The following is a 16,671-nucleotide window of genomic DNA, read 5'->3' on the forward strand; positions in this document are numbered from 1 at the left end:
TGGAAACGTTTGTACGCAATATTTTTGTGCATACGCTCCGTTTATATATGGGGCGCCAGATCTCTCCCTCGTTCCTGCCTTTTTCTCTGTCTTTCTCTCTCTATCTTTTAACCTCCGGCCTTTTGATTTTTTCCCCTTCTTTTTCTTTTGATTCTTTCTCCCTCGCAAACTCTCTTCCCTTTTTCAAACGAGGACGTGGCACAGCAACGGTAATCAGCAGCTTGCGGTGCCAATTAGGGTCACGGACAATCCTGCTTCTGTGCACTAAGTGCAGGGCCATCCACTCCTACTTCGCGCATAGGAACCGCTGTCGCCACGCTACCATGCCCCCTCCTGAAGACGCAAGTCTGGAGATTATTTAAAACTATGCCAAACAGCCGCGAACCTCACTTTACCACACATTGAACACTTGCAGTTTTTAATGTTGGAAATTGTTTTTAGTATCTATTTTGTCACATATTTTATATCTTTAAGAAATTAATCATTTTATAGAAATATGATTCTTAAACTTGTCCAACTGGAGATGTGCTGTATAAGCACATTTTTAGATCTGAGCTCTTGGTTCTAAAAATTATCTATCATCTTTCTGTTTATAGAAGTCTTGTAATATAAAACCTTAATTCCAAAAATCTTACATTCAAAGAGACTGAAAGGAAGCAATATAACTGTTTACTTCAGGTGAAACACATTTACTTCATATTTTTTCATGGATGTATTTTTTTTCCGAAAGATTTTATCCAACAGACAGAAAAATAGTTGCCCTAAATAAAAGTGCAATCCCTAAGATAAAAGCTTGGATTTGACATGAGGTTTATTTTTAAACCATAGCAAATATGTAATTTGTGTTTATTTTGAGGCTTTGTTTTTTCCTTGCTGTGAATGTTTTTTTTTTTATAAATTAATATTTTGCTTGTTTTTGTAACTGTATGTAATTTAAGCTAAAATCTAGAATAAAAAAAAACTTAATTACACAGGCATCCTGAAAAAAAAATGAAATTTCATTTTTTAATCTTTCCCTTTTCCTATAAACAGACGCAAGCAGTAAATAATATATACACACAAAAAAAATGTTTTCCTGACAAATGTCTGTTTTTTAAATAGGAAGCGTACATACCAGGGATCTCATAATGAATGCTCTTCCAAATGTTCTGCTGTGATAAAAAGGGCTTTTATTATATGAGTAAGCATGGCATTCTGCAGCATTTTCCTCCTCTTGAGCCCAGACCATCCCACCGCTATTAAAACGTCAGGCACTGTATATCTGTGGCCCATGCAGTGTTTGTCTCTTGCGCCAGAAACTGTTACTTCCCCATTGTTACACATTCATTAAATTACAGTGCAGAGGAACCAGCTTTGTCTGTTTTAGTTGTTTCTCACAAATGTTTCTATTTTAAAAATGTTCCTTATTATTAATAATATGGTTGTTGTTTTTGTTCAAGTACAGTTAGTTGTATATCATTTAAAAAATTAAAAAGAAACAAGGGTTAGTGATGATATATTTCTTAAGTAAAACAACCTGGTGAACAAAAACAGTCCTTGGTTTTACAGCAAGTGGTGTTTTCCTCTCTTTTTAAATTATTCATCCATCCATTCATTTACTTCACTAGTTGGAATGAAAGGATCTAGTGTCTCTCCAGACAGCATCAATCACAAAGCAAGAAAGAGTACACTGCACAACAAACTTTTTGCTTCTTGAACACTGTTGGATGTTTCTTATAGATTTTTGGGTGCTAATATCACATCAAAATTTACCCATCACGTACCGTTTCAGAAAAATCTTCAGTTTTGTCATGATTTTTTCTTATATTTGTATCCAAACATTTTCGCTCCCGTAAGTGACTTATCAACAATGGTTTGTACAGCCTGGGCATGTCTAGGCATGTAATCGGGCCAGGTTGGAAGCTGTTCTGTGGAAGTTGACATCCTGGGCATGCCTGGTCAGGTCTGAACGAGCTTGATGCTGTCCCAGCATGCTCTAAAGGTGGCTTGTATACACCAATCCTGCTAATTTGGTTAATATAGATAGTGTGTATGTATAGTATCAGTATAGTAAAGTATAGTATCTGTAGCAATATAATAGTAAGTAAGCTTGATGCTATAGACGTTTTGGTGTTGGGCGATTTCGTGAAAGCACTGAACAAGGAAGGCGAAGGTTTTCGTTATTTAAGAAAGATGTTCCCAAGAATAACTGACACCAAGATCAAAGAGGGCATTTTTGTTGACCCCCAGATCAGACATGTTATGAGTGACAAACGGTTTGATGATCTGTTAGTTGGACCGGAAAAAAATGCCTAGAAAGCCTTCAGAGACATTGTTTACAATATTCTGGGCAATTAAAGAGCCCCAAACTACAGTACATTCAGCTGGTAGACAAACTTCTCAAAGCATACAAGATAATGAAGTGCAACATGTCACTCAAGATTCATTTCCTCCACTCACACTTGGACTTCTTCCCCGCAAATCTCGGTGCTGTCAGTAACGAACACGGTGAAAGGTTTCACCAGGACATTGCTATAATGGAGAAACGATACCAGGGCAACTGGAATCCGTCAATGCTTGCTGACTACTGTTGAACACTAAAACGTGATGCACCAGACATTGAATACAAAAGAAAATCAGGAGCAAAACACTTTTAATTCTGTTGAATTTAATAGCTAAATACGTTATTGTCAGTAAACATATAAATGTCAACAGCCCATCACCATCAGAGGCTTAGTTACTCATGCACTCACAATAACCCATACTGGGCTATTTTTGAGTTTTCAGATGACACATATTTGTTCGAGGTGTGAGAGTTAAACAACAGTGCCTGGTGAAAATCCAGTACAGACAAGCGGAGAACATACCAACTCTACATAATTAATGATTAGGCCTGAGTTTAAACTCCATCTCATGAAACTGTATGGTAGCAGTGATAACTCTGTGCCACCTTGCCACCTCACCATTGATTATTTAAGGGATATTTGACAAGACAATTAAATAAATGTAATGTGTTTATTGTCCACTGTTCCCCATATTATTACTCATTCATGTTAAATGAATGATTTTTAAGCTGATTTTAAGTGAGTTTTAATTATGATAAGACACAAAACACAGGATGTGTTCACAAAAGGATGGAGTAGTTTAAGGAATGATTATCTCTGCATCCATGGAGTCTATTATTAAGTTTAATTGTTTTTACTGAGAGCATAAAGACAACAGTGATTTAAAAAAAAAAAAAATTCAGGTTTTCTAACATAAAGATATTTTTCTTTCAGTTTACAAGTAGTATAAAATGCTGAAACCTAACCCCTTCTACTGCCCTAGTCATTGGCACAATATTGTCCTTGGTCATTTACAGAAACTTTTACAGGGTCCGAAAGGTTTTTTTTTTGGTTAGAGTTGCAGTATAAAGTTGCCTGTGTAAGCAAAGAAACCTTCCATGCCATAATTAAAAGATAAAGGCAACCTGTCTGTGTGGCAGGCTAGCAGCATTTTGCACACACACCCATTTAGGTTTTACAGCAGTCCTAGAGGGAGCAATGATTATCACTGCTACTTCAGGTTGTAAGAATGTGATTGCATTTCTCAGCTCCGTCTTTGTATGGACTTTGCATGTTTTATCTATTCACCTAGCTTTCTATGGATAACCTGCTTTCTTCCCTTGCCAAAATATATGCTGTTTAGTTTAGCCAGTGACACTATACATAGACACAGTATGACATATAGGTAAGTGTTTATTAAATTAAGTTTATTAAATACTTTGAATGTTTACTATAAAGGTTTTAAACCTCCAAAAAATATATTTCAGGAACAAAACAGCTAAAATGTCTTTTCCTTACAGTCAAGAACCTAAAGCAAATGATCCAATAATCATCAAACTAATATTAGTACCTTATAATTAAAGCACGGGTCAAAACCAGGGTGTCTAAACAAGAATCATGAATCAAAACCAATGCTGAAGCTGCTGTGAGAACACCTCCAGCTTCCCTGTTTATACTGCTGGATGCAGTTCTCCCACTTCTGTGGGCCCTACAGGAGTCAGGGCAGATTACAATAAGAGAAAATTTTTATATACAGTATTAACAAAATACTGTATATAAAATTTCACAGTGATTAATAACACAGTATCAAAGAAAATTATATTATATAAAAACAAAAAATAGAACAACAAAGTATTAAAACTTATATTTGAATAATAAAAAGATTAAATAAACTAAAAAGAAACAAAAGATTACTGCCTAATGTGCCATCATTTTCTGTGCTGAAACTGACTACAAAAGACATCAGGAACTTCTGTGGATTGAGGATGCCAACTGTTTTACATACAGTATACTGTGAAATATGTGGGTATGGATGTAAACTTTAAACTATTTACAGAGAACAGATTACTTTGTACTTTTTTATGTGGCCAGCAGAAGAAGTGTTTTGCTTTTCATGTTTAAATACTGAAGTGCTTTTAGGTTGCACAGCACCAACTCTATGGAAATATTTATTTTTTTTAAATTTAATGAAAACATATGCCAATATCCATCTTCTTAGCCCACTTATCGAGGGCATAGTCATAGGGCAACTGGAGCCTATTCCAGCAATCATCAGGCACCAAGCAAGAACAACACCTGGATATGGTGACAGCCCATCACAGGGTGAAAATGCTTGCATGCACACTCACACAAGCTAATTCACCTAATCTGAACGTGTATGGACTGTTGAAGGAAACTTGAGCACCTGAAAGAAACCTACACAGACATGGGGAGGATATGCAAACTCTGCACAGGTGCACCTAAAACATGAATCCTGATCTTCTTACTGTAAGGCAGCAGTGTTACCAATGCAATGATGTGCTACCCATATGCTAATATTGTAATTGAAAGTATAGAAGTTTTAAGAATTAATATATTTATCTACATTGCAGCTGTTTATATCTCTGCTTAGGCTAGCTATGGTTTTTGGTTGCTATAATGTGTAAGAAAATGTATGTTTCTAATTTCAACTGACAGACTTTCTGTAAATAAGTTGCCTGAATTTCACAGAACTGGCAAATGAAGCAAAGTATTGGCAAATACTGTCAACCCCTATGAGAGTAAAGGGAAAAATTGAAGCAGTAGCAGATTCTGAAGTCTGAGAAGCCATCTGAGTCATATTATGTTAGTTCATGGTAGTTTCCAGCTGCTTTTCAGTAGTATTCTCAGTCTTGATTGATTGGTTACATTTAACACAGTATCCCCTGTCCACTTTTTTGCCAGGCTTCCAAATCTCATGCTCATGTTCACTCCTTTAACAATTAAGTGTATGCTTTTATTGTGTTTTCAGAAGTAATTGGTATTTTGTCATATGTCTTCAACATATGGTATTCAATATGCATGTCTGGAAGAGTAAGATGACCAGTTGCCCTAGGTAAACATATTTCACTGTGATAATTTTTAGTGACCATGGACATTAAATTCATAAATGCTGTTTACTATAGTTGTTGATTTTTATTTTCATCTTGCATTTTAGCAGCACATTTTTTCTAAAGGTGTTGACTTTAGCTTTATTGTTTATTTACCTCAATATGTGTGTTGAGATATATAAATATGTATGGTTGTTTGATGGTATACTTTGCTGTTGAGGCATATGTTAATGTCTGCTGTGGACCGGCACGCAGTGAACAGTGCTATATAAGAATAAACATAATTTAAAATTGTATAAAATAATGAAATGTTTAATATTCAGTTTAAATTGAAAGTAAAGACAATTATGAATTTTAACAAAGCAAGGAATTGTATTAAAAGCATATCTAGTCACAACTGCACTTTCTGAAATTACTGTTTGGTCAACCATGGCATACTGTGCTCTTTCATTTCATTATATTTTGACATAAATCCATATAAATAAATTTGTTATTCTACTTAATTTTGCAAGCTAGCTTATTTTGGAATCCGTAACAAAAGTATTTATGCAGAACTGAGATAAGTTATGATAAAGAAATCTAACAGATTATCAGATCACCAAATGTTTAATCACTTTCACTTTACTTTTACCTTATTTTACCTTTGATTAAATTTTAATTTCCTTCATTGGTACCTTTATGTGGTCAACCTTTGTATTATAATGTAGCTAGACACAATCCTCCACAGATGTGCCAAATTTACCAAAATATCTAAACTAATAAATGTATATTTATTTAGTTTCATTTTACTTTTCTTTATTTATAGGTTGCTGTTTGAACTTGCTTTTAATGTAAATAGCTTTGCATTATTCTTGTTTATTAGAACTTATCAATGACATTTCTGTGTTTTCAATTTAAATGGATACTTTTACCTTTCATTGTGTTAATGTATCATATTAGAACACGCAGTAAAGTAGAAAAAGCAAAAAGCTGTAGTTCTAATTAAATGTGTTTTCTTTTTTACAGCTTGTTGACACAGAATGTTGGATTACTTTATGTTGGCAACTATGAGAGACCTTTTGCACAGATGAAGGTAGATTTTTTAGTATTACTTTGTGCATTTTCTGTAATTTAAATGCCATATGGGGTGACATGTTTTACGTTTGGTGAAGGGGATGGTACACAATTAATATTGGTGCATGTTTTATATTTTAGACCACTTTCAGGTTTAATAATAATTTCTTTTAGTTTTCACAATTGTGAATATATTGCTGTATGATATAGACATAACAGTTCATATGGTCATGATATGCTCTTGTTCTTTTGAGCAAGACCAGTTAGTAGATAACAGTTTAAATGGAGTGACTGTGATACAGAAGGTCAGTTGCTTAAGTTCTTCTGTACACACAGTACAGCATGTTCTTTTGCCTGTGAAGTATATATATGTTTGCAGTATATGAAACATAATATTTTAAAAAGTGCAATTATTAATATACAGCACATGTCAATAAATATAATAAAGTTTCTTGTTAAATGAGCTGAGGTCCACCTTTGCCCAAACTAGCCATTATAGAATGACCTTTCTGGGTTGGAAGCTGCCATGTACACAATTGCAAATGATGTGTTATTTGATAAATGTATGAGACACTTCTTATTAAATGTGTTGGTGTTCAGCAGACATTTTCCTATCCTGCTCATATTCGGCATTTTTAAACAGCATTTTAACTGTCTAGTAATTAATTGGTAAATCGTCACTAATTACTGAAATATCGTTACAGCATTTATTATTGTATACTTTGTCATTTAAAAGCAGCCCATCAGCAAAATTTACCAGTTGGTTTTTCTTTGTAAGGTAATTTCAGATGGATCAGGGTTTATAATAATTTGCATTCATAAAAAAGATCCTTTAATGGACTAAACAGTTACATTGGGACACTTCAATCTAATTCACTCATACCAGCCCATTTCTGAGATGGCAGTTAGCCTAACACCCCAACCATCTTTGTAACTGTGAAAGTAAAACAGTTGTAGATGTAGAGAAGGCTAAATGATGCTGGAAGAAAATGCTCAGTTTATTCATGAGTTCATTCATCTATACTAATAAAAGGCAAAGCCCTCACTGACTGACTGACTCATTGACTCACTGACTCATCACTAATTCTCCAACTTGCCGTGTAGGTAGAAGGCTGAAATTTGGCAGGCTCATTCCTTACAGCTTCCTTACAAAAGTTGGGCAGGTTTCATTCGAAATTCTACGCATAATGGTCATAACTAGAAGCTATTTTTCCCCATTTACTATAATGGAGTTGAGCTCGAAAGCCGTGGGGGGCGGAGTTTCGTGTGACATCATCACGCCTCTCACGTAATCACGCATTATGTAGAAAACCAGGAAGAGCTACAAAAAGCGCTGAAGAAAACATGCATTATATAATTAAGAAGGTAGCGAAACAATTAGAAGCGAGCGAGTAACATATAAAACCATATTCAGCGGCTCACGTGAACTGGCGAGTCGCAGACAAAAGCAACAGTTCCAAAGAGTGCTGAACAAAAACCGAATTACACTGCTACGCTCAAATAGATAAACCACACACCGTGGCGCAATAGTAGAGGCTTCGCCTCTAGCGCCGAGGTTCGATTCCCGAGAGGGGATGCACTAAGTATGTACGCGCGCTTCTCGATTCATTTTACCTTTGCATCCCCTTGGTTTGAGACTTATGAAAAAATATGCGATTAACGCAGAAAGACAGATCACCAATTGAAGCTTCATGAATAATGGATACTTTATTCGCGATCAATGATTGTTTTGGTAAAGCCATACTCAGTGTATTCATTAGATGAACGGTAAAAAGTAAGAGCGAGGGGAGGGTAACTTATTGAGGCACACAGGCAAAACCACAATAGCACGCTGGCTCGATGTACTGTAGTGCGTCAACTCGATCTGAATTGCGCGATCACATTCGAAAAATTATTTCTTTTCAAGTTCTATTTAGTCCATATGTGTCAAACTCAAGGCCCACGGGCCACATCCGGCCCGGCGTGTAATATATTATGGCCCGCGAGATCATTTTATATACTGTATTATTGTTATTAATGGCCCGGGGATATGAAGCGCTGGTAACACAATAAACTACAGATCCCATAATGCAGCCTTCAGCTGCCTTGCGAACACTTACCGCGTTAATCAAGTCTAGCTTATGATGCTGCAAGTTATTGCGAAGCTAGCCCACACGATGCCAAGAGAAAAGGTGATTCTGAACATAGAGCCTTTAAAAACCGATGGGAGGCTGAGTATATGTTTACTGACATTGCCGGTAAACCCGTGTGTCTCATTTGTGGAGCTAATGTGGCTGTAATTACAGAATTTAATCTAAGAAGGCACTATGAGACAAAACATCAAGATAACCTGAAAGACCTGAATGCAATGCACAAGATACAGAAAGCAGAAGAGTTAAAGAAGAATCTGACACTTCAGCAGACGTTTTTACCCGTGCAAAATCACAAAGTGATTTCAAGTGAAGCTACTTTTATGGGAGACACAAATGCACCAGTGCAACTTGCCCCACTTTCCCTGTTGCCAAGTAATGTTGAACCAAGTCGGCACAACGGTGTTCCCAAATACGCACTTTGCTGATAAACTGAGCGCACTGCGCACTGAGTTGCACGGCGCTTTGGTGACTTTGAAGAACAAAAAAAGAATTTTGAGTTGTTTCGCAACCCATTTGCCGTCGATGTGGAAACTGCACCTGTGCAGATTCAGATGGAGGTGATTGAGCTGCAGTGTAATGGCACACTGAAGGCAAAGTACGATACTGCACGGCCCGCACAGTTTATTCACTCCATTCCGCACAAATGCTCCAGCTCCGTCTACATGCGGCTCAACCTTGTGCATGTTTGGTAGCACATATCTGTGTGAGAAGCTCTTCTCAGTCATGAAGACTAACAAAACAGCACACAGGAGTCGCCTCACTGATGAGCACCTGCAGTCCATCCTGAGAATCTCCACAACACAGAACCTCACACCAAACAAACGAACTTGTTGCCAAAAAAAGATGCCAGGCATCCAGCTCTGATAAAATGACATAAGAGCAAAGACAACTGAATGATTTGATTTGTTATTGCTGAAAAGAACAAATTTTATTTATATTTCCAGGTTTTGTTATGCACCATGTTCATATTTGAATTTGTATAATTTTGACAGGATATATTTTTATGGAGAGCAAAATCTTTTGGGATATTTAAAATTTAAGTTTATTTTTATATAAAATTACATAAGAGTAAAGAAATTTGAATGTTTGTTCTTTTAACGTTTACTTTATTTCTAACTTGTATAATTTAGACAGGATATATTTTTATGGAGAGCAAAATATTATAAGTTATTTAAGGTTTGAGTTGATTTATTCCGGAATAATATTCTGTCGACTAAATAAAAATTCCTTCTATTTAAAATTTAAATAGAACTTGAACAGAAACGATAGTTCATAATATCCACGCAGACTTGCGTAAGAGCGGAGTCATCCGTTTTAACAAGCAGCGAATTGCACTGATACTGAAATAGCCTGCCCATTTAATTATTTAGGAATGGATAAATAAATTATGATTTTGTACAAATAATGTTTTTCATTTTTCTTCCTTCATGACAAAAACACTCATAACAGTGACAAAACAATTACATTGACAATCATGTTACGTTATTTTCAAAATGTTTCCTTTTCTTTTTCATTACTTCTTTAACACACTACTTCTCCGCTGCGAAGCGCGGGTATTTTGCTAGTCAGTTTATATACTGATTAGTGTAATCGACTGTGGGTAAGATTTTTGACCACAATGAGTTTTCCTATAATGTCCATGTAAATTATTCCCCTGAACAAGAAGAAAACTCATGGTGGATGTCAGAAAGAAAGATTGTTCATGCTGCATGGATGTTCATATTAAGACTGCAGATGACCCTCTGGATTATGTAGTAGATGTTTTGAAAGTGCACCCATTTTTGGTCACAGAAAAAATGTTGTCTTTGGTAAAATCCTAAACCTGGTTGCCAACAAAATAGTATGATAATGCATTATTATGGTTGCCTCTCCAAATGTAATAGTTTGCGGCGATGTTTATATGTATATATATTTATATGTGTGTATATATATATATATATATATATATATATTTTAGGGCTGGGCCATATTATACCTTTCACGGTAATACCGGTACAATGTTAGACAGTGATAAGAAAATGAAATATCGCAATAGAATATGAGTAAAACGCGCATGCGCAGTGCCTTTGTTTTCATACGCACATGGCGGAAAAAGCATGGCGGCGACGGAGAATGAGAAGGGTGAAAGCGGATCGTTGAATGAAACAGATGAACCAGAATTGGTTTGTAAAAATGGTGCAACTTCAGTGGCGTGGAACTGGTTTGGTTTTCGCCCGTCAGATACCCAACAAAGCACAGTTTTTTGTAGAACATGCAAGCGGGCCATCATTTCCAGGGAGGAAACACCACAAACCTATTTCATCATTTGAAGCAGAAGCACTTGGAGTACAACAAAGCTGTTAAAGCACGTGAAGAGGCATCCGCTTCAACTAGCGTGGTGGTGACACCAAAGAAGCTGACTCAACAAACAATCGGCGTAGCTTTAAATAGCTGCACGCCTTATGACAAAAGTAGCAAACACTGGGGGGAACTAACTAATGCAGTGACGCATTGTTTAGCCAGGGATATGATGCCCATTCAGAGTGTGGAAAGAGAAGGTTTCACAAAGATGCTTAAAAAGTTCGATCCACGCTACAAGCTGCCCACCAAGAAATACTTCTCTAAAGTCGCCTTGCCTGCTTTATATGAAGAGGTCCGTACTGAGGTGTCAAATGCATTATCTTTGGTGGAGTTTTTTGCATCCGCCACAGACATGTAGTCAAGCCGAACGTCAGACCCCTACATGAGCCTCACAATACACTACATGGACAAAGACTGGATGCTACAAAACAAGTGCCTTGAAACAAGTTTTTTTCCCACCGAGGACCATACAGGGGAAAATATAGCCAAAGGCTTAAAAGAGTTCCTCAGTTCATGGAATTTTAGGAGGAAAAACAAGTGTGTGTGACGACCGACAACGGGGCCAACGTTGTGAAAGCCAGCGCACTCAACAACTGGACCAGACTTTCATGCTTCGGACATTGCCTGCACATTGCAATAGGTAAGTTAATTATAGCGCAGTGTTCTCCCTAGCATCTTTTAGCTGGACGCTCCGCCCGGCTAATTTAGTTCAGCGTCCGGCTGTCATCTTGCATGACATTGCGAGATGAAAACCGCAGATCTGCAGGCACAGGCAGATCTAATGACTTGCAGAGATGGCAAGGGACGAGCAGGCGGTTTGGCAAATACTGCTAAAGCTAATAGCGGGTGTTGAGGCATAGCAGAGTTCACAAGCAAAGACTATAGGGAGGTGGGGTTTCGAGAGCGGGCTGTACATGGTAATAGTGGGGCTGTAGCAGCTTAATACAGTTGCAAGGAGTATCGAGAGGGGGCTGTACATGCTAATAGCGGGAGTGAAGCGGCAGTTTACAAGCAAAGAGGTTGTGGAGGTGGGCGGGCAAGAGGAGGTCTGATAAAATAAAAAAAGTCTAGTGAAACCAGCCTGTCAGATATCAGAAAAAAGGCGTCAGGAAGTGATATCTCTGTTCTCATTGTCAGCGCAGTCTGTATAGTGCGGCTTAGCATACAGCAGCTCTCTTCTTGTAAAGTACATAGCAAACCAATATATACACATACAGTTGTTTAAGCATTAAGTGTGTTCTGTGTGCAAAAATCCTTGTAGCACTCACTGTGGTTCCTGTTTAAAGTGACCCCATCTGCCATTCTTATATATGCTCATATTTGGACCTGCATCCATATTGCAAAAAGTGTGCAGAAACCCTTGCTGCACACACTGTGTCCTGAGCAAAAGTTTTGTCACCAAATTGCTGAGGGTTTTGTACGGAAGCGTATTAGGGCCACGGTGAAGAAAAAAAAATACAGACAAAGTGAAGAAAAAAACTATATGTCTAGAATAAAGTTGAGATGTTGACTTTATTCTCGACATTTCCACTTTATTCTCGTCATTAAGCGTCAAGATTAAAGTCGGCATGTTGCTACATAATTTAAGACAGGGGTTTGAGAAAATCTAGTAAATTAAACATTCATTTTAAGATGAAGTTTAGTTTATGATGTTCTACTTTAATGACAAACTACGAAAATAAAGTCAACATGTCAAATTTAATCTCGAAATAAACAGCGAGAATAATGTAGAAATGTTGAGATTAAAGTGGAAATGTCGAGAATGCGTAATTGCCATAGTGCAAGTGTGAATTGAATATCCAACAGGCTCTCCCTTTACCACTCAAAAGTCTTAATGTTGGTAAAAATGCACATTACACCTCTGAAAGAATAATTCAAGAGCTGCTGGATGTCTTAGCATCAGAAATAAAATCTAACATACTAAAAAATATACACACAAAAAAGTTTTTCAGTATTCTGTGTGATGAAACCACAGATATCTCAGATGTAAAACAATTAATTATTTACATTAAATATGTTTGCAAGGTCACTAAAGAGGTCAGATTTAGTTTTGTATCAACCCGCAATATGATTGACTGCATAGCGGAGACTATAACCAACACACAGAGTGAGACTATGGACACTCTAGGCTTGAATTTTATGTTATGTTTTATGTTGCAAGTGGATATTTTGTGGATATTATACATGGTTATGCTCAGGATATGTCAGCCCATTTCCACTGGAAATTCCTTTTGGTTAAACTGTCAGCAAGGAATTTGCATTTGTACTGTTAAATTTTTATATAGCTTTAATGCACATAAAAACAGCTATTTGTTTAAGTGAAAATAAATTGAAGGGTTTTTTTTGCACTAATAAAGTTGTGGAGTTGTAAAGTATTCTGTCTCGCGTCAATCATATCATCAGTTATTTCGTTATTGCAAATGTTCAAATACAGTATATATCGTGATAAATATTTTTGGCCATATTGCCCTGCCCTATATATATTGTCAGAAATTCGACACAGAGACATGGAAAGGTTTGGGGCAGCCACCTGTGTAATTGGTTTCCTGGCTGCAAAGTTGCAAAATTGTATACAGCACTGATGTGCACAGAACTGAGGGAATAGGGAAAAGGTGCAGGCTTTTAAAGGGGAAGACAGGAAGTGACGTCAAGAGAGCCAGGTGGAATCTCCCATGAATGGTCTACAGGAAAGGGAGAAAAAGAGTCAGTGTACTCTGCCACATCCTGGGGTGCCTCGGAACTGCCCTTATTCAAGCCCTTTAGCTGTCCCCCATGCACACGTGTGTGACAAACCCCCGAACCCCCCACTAGCCCAGAGCCGTCGGGTCAGGCGACCCTGACCGAGAGGTCATGAACCCGAGAAAGAGCATCAGCGTTGGCGTCAAAAGCGCCCTGGCGATGAACGAGTGAAAACTTGTATGACTGGAGGGCAAGAAACCACCGAGTGACCCACGGATTCAACTTCTTGTGTAGGGCCATCCATTGTAGAGGTGCATGGTCCGTGACAAGGTGTGGTGTTATGGGTCCACAGCTCGCTCAGCAAAGGCCATATAAATAAATAATCACCGCGCTTGCGGCTTCGTGAGGGGGCATAGTAGTCGTAGCAAGCCACGGGGCGATCTGCAGTGTGGGCGTTTCTCACCTAGTGCACAGGTGAGGGACTGCCCACATCCGTGATTGTTCCCGTGGCTAAAGTGCTGCAGCTGCTATGGCCCCTCGCTGTATAAAAGAAGCACGAGTCGGTTGAGAGAAGATCAGAAATGAGTAAAAAGAAAAGGACGGAGGTTACAGGGAGCAAGGGAGCAAGTCGGTGAGAGAGACAAGAAACGTGTGAGCTAGTGATTGCTCGTGGGCAGCTGCGAGGAAGCATGGGTGTTAGGCCGACACCCAGGAGTTGGAGTTGAAGTCACTCCTGCTGAGCGATCATGTAGCGGGAGTGACCAGAGAAGGAGAAAACTGTCCGCGTAAGGCCGAGCAGCGGCGGGAGTCGGGAGACTTGGAGTTGTAGTCCTTGGTGTGGGCGTCCTGGAGACTAAGGAGTCCAAGTCTTAGGCCTGGGATGAGTGCCAGACCAAAGCCAGGATCGGGAGGTCTCCAGACCTGTGTGTGAGTCGAAAAGGGCAGCTGCAGAGAGCGTCTCGCCTGCTGCAAAGCCTAGTCGGGAGAAGTAGGTGAGACGCTAACGCTAGTTTGAAAGAGCACCAGACTTGTCATTGGTTTTTAGAAGACTGCATCTGTATGAACATTTTAACCTCGTTTTAAAAGGAGTGTTTTTTTTGTGTGTGTGTATTTTTTAACCTCCACGGTTTTTTTTATTGGATTATTCAGTTAATGACTCTTTTTTGAAAGCACTGCACTTTTTGAACCATCCCCTTGCTATGTTGTTGCCTGCACTGTCTAGCTCATCTCGAACAGCGGATGGGAGCATGGAGTCGAACCCACATCGTCACACAAGGGTGAATTCCCAGCCCAAAATATAGTACCTAAGCTGAGTAATTGCCCATTTAATCGCCAAAGCCTCTCCACCGCTGCATACCTGGTCTCCTGGTCCAACAGTTTCCAGCTCAGGAACATGATGGGATGTTCCACACCATCAACACTTTGGCTCAGCATGTCCCCCAGTCCTGTTTCCAAAGCGTCCGTCTGGAGGATGAAAGGCAATGAAAAGTTAGGTGCCTTCAAAATAGGTGCGGACGTAAGGGCCTGCTTAAAGTCACTAAATGCAGCGCCTGTCTTTCCAGTCCATACCACAATGTTTGGGGCCCTCTGTCAAATCAGTCAAGGGTACCGCTGTTCCTAAGAACCGGAATACAAACTGGCGGTAGTACCCTGCTAACCCGGGAAAGGCTTGGACCTGCCGCTTGGTTCACAGACAGGGCCATTTCAAAATGGCATCTACTTTGGAGCACTGTGGCCTCACAGTACCCCAACCCACCAGGTAGCCTAAATACTTGGCTTCGCTCAATCCCACCTAGTGTCCGCAATACCGCTCGGACATGCTGTAGGTGTTCCCTCCATGTGCTGGAATAGATGACCACGTCATCCAGGTAGGCAGCACTGTATGTTATGAGGCTGGAGCACTTTGTCCACCAGACGCTGGAAGAGTGCTGAAGCCCCGTGTAACCCAAATGAAAGGACACAATACTGCCAGTGTCCACTAGGAGCGCTAAACGCAGTCTCAACCTTCGCAACGTCAGTTAAAGGAACCTGCCAGTACCCCTTCGTCATGTCCAGTGTGGTCAAATATTGAGCCTGTCCAAGCCTCTCGAGGAGGTCGTCCACTCATGGCATTGGATAGGCATCGAATTGGGAGACTTGATTAAGCCGATGGAAGCCATTGCAAAACCTCCAACTCCTGTCAGGCTTAGCAACCAATACAGTGGGGCTGGACCAGGGACTATGACTTTCCTCGATCACACCCACTTCCAGCATGTGCTTGATCTCAAGCTCCACTTCAGCCCTTTTTGCCTCGGGAAGACGATACGGGCATTCTCAGACTTTCACCCCGGGCTGTGTCACAATGTCGTGCTCAACCAGAGAGGTCCTTCCGGGGTTTTCACTCACTACCTCCCGGACAGTCAGGATAACTGTTTCCAGCTCTTGTCGTTGTCTGGGACTTAAATCCGCAGCAAAGTTAAGGCTAGCCGTGTGAGCAAAAAGTGAGCGGGGCTGACCGGAGGAGGAATCAGGATCCCTGTCCTCCCACGGTTTCAGCAGGTTTACATGATAAACCCGCTCCCTTGACCGACGATTGGGTTGACTCACCAAATATTCGACCAGTCCTTTCCTCTCCTTAACTTCGTAGGGGCCTTGCCAGTGGGCAAGCAACTTAGAGTGGGAGTTAGGTACTAGGACCATAACACGATCTCCCGGGTAGAACTCCCGGAGAGACGTGCCATGGTCGTAATATCGGACCTGTGCTGCTTGGGCCTCTTCCATGTAACTTTTAAGGAGGGGCCGAATCTTACCAAATCTATCGCATAATTGCGCGATATACTCCAGTATGTTTGTGGAGGGAAGAGCCTCTTCTTCCCATCCTTCTTTTAGGATATCTAATATGCCCCGGGGTTGTTGCCCATACAATAATTGAAAAGGGAAGAACCCCGTGGAGGCTTGTGGGACTTCCTGGTAGGCAAACAGGACGAAGGGGAGGAGCTGATCCCAGTTCCTTCCATCCTCACTGACCACCTTACGAAGCATTTGCTTGAGAGTCTGATTAACTCTCTCTACCAGACCGTCAGTTTGAGGGTGATACACCGCGGTCTTTAGATGCTT

The 16,671-nt window shown here is 39.6% G+C and overlaps 1 protein-coding gene across 1 annotated transcript in view; it reads left to right on the top strand.

Moving 5' to 3' along the window:
* The window catches only part of rngtt (RNA guanylyltransferase and 5'-phosphatase), a 926,738-nt gene that overhangs the window by 745,797 nt on the left and 164,270 nt on the right, over nucleotides 1-16,671 (top strand). The window contains exon 14 of the mRNA XM_039748003.1: nucleotides 6,377-6,443. Coding sequence (XP_039603937.1) covers nucleotides 6,377-6,443 — 67 coding nt within the window. The remainder of the gene's footprint in view (nucleotides 1-6,376; nucleotides 6,444-16,671) is intronic.

The sequence above is a fragment of the Polypterus senegalus genome, chromosome 3, assembly GCF_016835505.1.
Source record: "Polypterus senegalus isolate Bchr_013 chromosome 3, ASM1683550v1, whole genome shotgun sequence".
Classification (NCBI taxonomy): Eukaryota; Metazoa; Chordata; class Cladistia; order Polypteriformes; family Polypteridae; genus Polypterus; species Polypterus senegalus.